Source organism: Atta cephalotes, assembly GCF_000143395.1.
Source record: "Atta cephalotes unplaced genomic scaffold scaffold00088, whole genome shotgun sequence".
NCBI lineage: Eukaryota > Metazoa > Arthropoda > Insecta > Hymenoptera > Formicidae > Atta > Atta cephalotes.
The window spans coordinates 345,783-350,654 of NW_012130152.1; the positions used below are offsets into that span (position 1 = coordinate 345,783).

Here is a 4,872-nt window from a genome sequence, read left to right on the forward strand (position 1 = left end):
TCTTTCTATTCTTTCTCTCTCTTCTCTCTCTCTCTCTCTCTCTCTCTCTCTCTTTCTCTCTCTCTCTATTTCAATGTTCCACTTAAACATTCATTTCATGTCTTTCAAGCATACATGGTTCTGAATAGAAATTTAGAAGGAAGTATTACGTATATTGTCCATTTGATGAAATGTGTGAGAAACCTCAAGAGATTGATCTAATTTTTGTGAAAAAGTGAAAAGTAAATAAAAGTTTATTCGTGTCGCATGCTCTAATATGCTTCAATATGTTTCTATAATAGCACTTACTCACTTCAACGAATTAGACTGCTATGTGAATAAATCTAGTGAGTTTGCGAGGAATTTTAACAGTGAATTTTAAGAGTGAAAAAAGAATGAAAAGAAAAAGAAGTTTAGGTGATAACTATGACAACGCTGGCAACATGAGCAACTTACTTATTTCATGCATGCGCACTCCATTTTGACCAACATTAACAAAAGTCGACAGAGTTGCGTTACTGTATATACTATATATATCATGCTTTGCACTCAGCAACCTGCATAGTGGCCGAGTCACACCTTGAGAAGAATTGGCAGCTGTTATATTATTATAATAACGATCTTTCTTTTGCAAAATTTATTTTAAGTAAGTTAAATTTTAATTATTTCTTTTTTTTAATTGAAATATGAACGAAATAGAAAACTTACGACAAAGAGTCATAGAGCTCGAAAACGAGCTGCAAGAAAAGAAAGATAAAAATGTGACAGTAACAAGGGGAAAGATCGAACATATGTCAGATGAAGTGGTGGATTCGAATCCATATAGGTAAGTTTCAAAATGTTTGTCGTCACCGTTTATTATTTTAGTATGTACAAAATTAGAGGGTTAGGTACTATTTATTACTAGTTATTTTATGTATCTCGTTACCGTCACTGATACTTACAATTAAAAAATAATAATATATGCTTTGCAACAAGTGACACAGATGACACAGTGTAACACATGGTCTATTTTCTGTTCTTGCACCCGACTGCTCTAGAACTCTCTCGCTTTCGATACATATCAAACGTATATCTATCTCACTTTAAACTCTAAAAGTTCAACCACAAAAAACAGACCTACAGTGAATCATTACATCCTTGTTTACCACTGTTAAATAAAGATGAAATAATCATTGTGCTAACCGTGTTGCTTGCTGGAAAGCACTCAGAATTTTTTATTTTTTTATAATGTTATTAAAGTAAGATATATAGATTTAAAAATTATATTGGCTACATTTTACACAACTCAATTTACATCAAAGTTACTACATCGATGTTAGGAAACTAGCCAATACAGTCATTCCATTCTTCAGAAAAATAATAACTTGATGATTGACCAGTTTGATAATATCGATGTTATAAATTAATAACTTCGGCATAAATCAAGCTGTATAAACATAGTCATAATTTAATAATTACTGTTAACTTTTCTTTATATTACTTATCTAATAACTTCTATAATTCTACTTTATATTGATATTTTTATTCTTTAAAGGTTTTTCTTTACAAAGGCAAATTTTATTAAAAAGTTTTATTAAACATTGGTTTTTAAACGTTAATGTCATTATTGAGAGTACATTCTAATATTTATTGTCAATATTGAAAGTTTATAATTCACATTATCCAAACTAACAAAGACTCCTTATAAATCAAAGAACTGGAAAGGATGCGGGCAGAAGATGTCGCGCAAATAATATATCTATGAAGTGTGAAACTTCTTCACTAAAACGCGCTTACATGTTTCGGCTCACTTTTGAGCCCTCCTCAGAGACACAAACTAACATAAATAAATGCAGCAGCCTTCAAGCAGTGCAGCCTTCATGGTTCACTGTTCCTTTCGTTCATGGAATTACTGAGAAATTAAACAGATTGAATGCAAGTATATGAGGATATCGTTTTATAATAGTAATAAATTACGAGAATTTATTAGGGTGCATAAGGACTCTTTATTGCGTAACAAAAAGTTGAATGTTATTTATAAGATCTTTGTAAGAGTTGCAAGTTATGTGGGACAGATGTATAGACAGCTGAAGTCAAGAATCACTGAGTGTAAGAATCACATCCAATAGAACACTTCTACTCGTAATGTCATAACGGAGCATCGGTTACAAGAAAGCCATGATTTCTATTGGAAACAACGTTACAATACTGGACGAGGAGTCTCATTATAAGAAGAGATTGATTTCGGAGATGATATTCATCAGGAGACGAACGCATGGACTCAACTTGCAGATGATGGAGAAGCTTCCCAAGGCCTTCCGATCATACACAAGCTATAAAGGCTAGAGTTGTTGTCTAATCAATCAATGTCGTTCGTACGCAATAATAAGTCTTTCTGACGTGATTTTTGATTACTTTCTAACTTCCATTTTCATGGAATTGATTAGCGTTTTAAATTTTTCCATTTGTAATCTTGACTAATACTACTAGCTAAAACTGGAAGTAACACACTGTGTCTGATACTGGATTGGCCAAAATATCAAGAACCGGTTTTTGAATAATTCATAATAATGTTTGCGATATAGTTCGTGATTTGTTGAGCATCCTTATTTTTGGAATAATTAATTATAATCTTAAAGTTTTTTTTGATAAAAGTTTTTCATATTCTCTATTCCGATATTCCCATCATTTTCTTTTCATTCATTTTTCTTTTTTCTTTTTCTTTCACTTTTTTTAGGTTTAATTTTGGCATTTAAATTCTTGAGGTAGATATCGCTCACTATGACAGGATAATTTTTATTTACAATTTATTTATGTTACTTTGTGTTGTCTCTGAAGAGGGCTCAAAAGTAAGCCGAAACATGTAAACACGTTTTAGAATAAAGAAATTTCATACTTCATAGATATATTATTTGCGCGATGTCTTGCGCTTGACTCCTACTGCCTATATCCTTTCCAGTTCACATTATTATTATATATACATATTATATATTATATATACATATTATATATACATACTACAGATTTTCAATATTGATAGTGACTCAAAATATAGTCCAAGGATGCTACTCATAATTCTTTAAGGGCCTTAGCAGAAATCTGGCTTATTATTTTAAGACAGTGTCTTATGACTTAAATCTTATTTTTAGTAACGCACAAGAATTATCTTATGACTTATGTTTTAAGAGCCTTCTACAATAAGCCATTAGTCATAAATCAGAAGTCAGAAGCTGGAAATTAATCAGTTACAATCGTCAATTTCCAGCTTCTGACTTATGATTAATTATTACAGAGGCTTATTGTAGAAGGTCCATTAAAATTGTAAGTCAATCTTTCTGCTACAGCCCTATGAATTGATTATGAATATAACTGGCCTAGAGCATAAAGCATATTTTTCTCAATATTTAAATTTCAATTTTAATAAAATATTTCTATCCAATCTTTTATTAAAAGAGATGTATAAAAGAGAATTTTCTGAGTTTTATAAATTTGTATTTACTTTCTAATATCTTGCAGCCGATTGATGGCATTAAAACGTATGGGTATCATTGAAAATTATGAAAAAATACAAGAATTAACGATAGCTATAGTTGGAATTGGTGGTGTTGGTAGTGTAACAGCAGAAATGTTAACAAGATGCGGTATCGGAAAGGTAGGAATATGATAATAACATAGATTATGTGTTAAATGAATCATTTAATGTTTTACTATATGTTTCAGTTGATACTGTTTGATTATGATAGTGTAGAACTTGCAAATATGAATAGATTATTTTTTCAACCACATCAAACAGGCCAGAGTAAAGTAGAGGCTGCAGCAAATACCTTGCATTACATAAATCCTGATGTGGAAATTGAAATACATAATTATAATATTACGACTGTTAATCATTTTCAAAATTTTATGAATACAATAAGGTATATATACATTTACAAATTAAATTTTTTTAAATCGACATATGTTTTAGTGGTTTTACTTAATTTAAATTTATATATTTTTGCAGTAACTCCAGTTTGAAAAATGGTCCAGTCGACTTAGTACTGAGTTGTGTCGATAATTTTGAAGCTCGCATGGCAATAAACACTGCTTGTAATGAACTTAATCAGAAATGGTTTGAAAGTGGCGTATCTGAAAACGCAATGTCTGGTCACATTCAATTTATTGTACCTGGTGAAACAGCTTGTTTTGCAGTAAGACTTCAATTATTCAATAATTGGTACCAAACAGTTTATTTTAAGTGATAAATTTTTTCACACATAGAACTAAACATATTAGGAAAAAATGTTTTAATGAAAATTTTACAATTTTAAGATGCAAGCGATATCGATTGAATCTCGATAGAATAAAATAAATGTACACTTGAACTTATTGTATTGACTCTTATGGACATTAGACTATATCGACACAAACTTATATAATCCCATAAACATAAAGAGAATTATCCAATCGCATTTTTCTTATAAAGGTTCACGTAAAATATGATTGGATTTTCTTTATGCATATGTTTATGCAGCTTTGCAAGTTGTGTGAATATACTCTAACACTTTGTTGATTTATTTTCACTGAAAGACTGATTTCTGATTCTGAGCTTGATTATTTATTAAATATCTCATAAAATATTGATTTTTCGATGGTTTTACTTTAATACTTTTATATGCAGAATAGTTACAGAAATATTATGATAAGAAATCATAATTCCATAATTATAAAAAATCCATAATTATAAAAAAAATGGTGATAATCTTCATATGATCTTTTTTTAAAAATTAATTTTATCATTATTTGCATCTCTTCATACTATACAACTTTTATCTATACATATACAATTTTTCTGTAAAAATAAAATAAAGTTTTAGGGAGAATTAAAAGGACATATATATATATATATATATATATATATATATATATATA

At 29.4% G+C, this 4,872-nt stretch overlaps 1 protein-coding gene across 1 annotated transcript in view; it reads left to right on the forward strand.

Annotated features, from left to right (window-relative positions):
* The first annotated feature begins 665 nt into the window (after positions 1–665).
* LOC105624779 (ubiquitin-like modifier-activating enzyme 5) overlaps positions 666–4,872 on the forward strand; it is a 9,585-nt gene continuing 5,378 nt past the window's right edge. Inside the window, exons 1-4 of the mRNA XM_012206131.1 lie at positions 666–805; positions 3,478–3,613; positions 3,682–3,878; positions 3,965–4,151. Coding sequence (XP_012061521.1) covers positions 666–805; positions 3,478–3,613; positions 3,682–3,878; positions 3,965–4,151 — 660 coding nt within the window. The remainder of the gene's footprint in view (positions 806–3,477; positions 3,614–3,681; positions 3,879–3,964; positions 4,152–4,872) is intronic.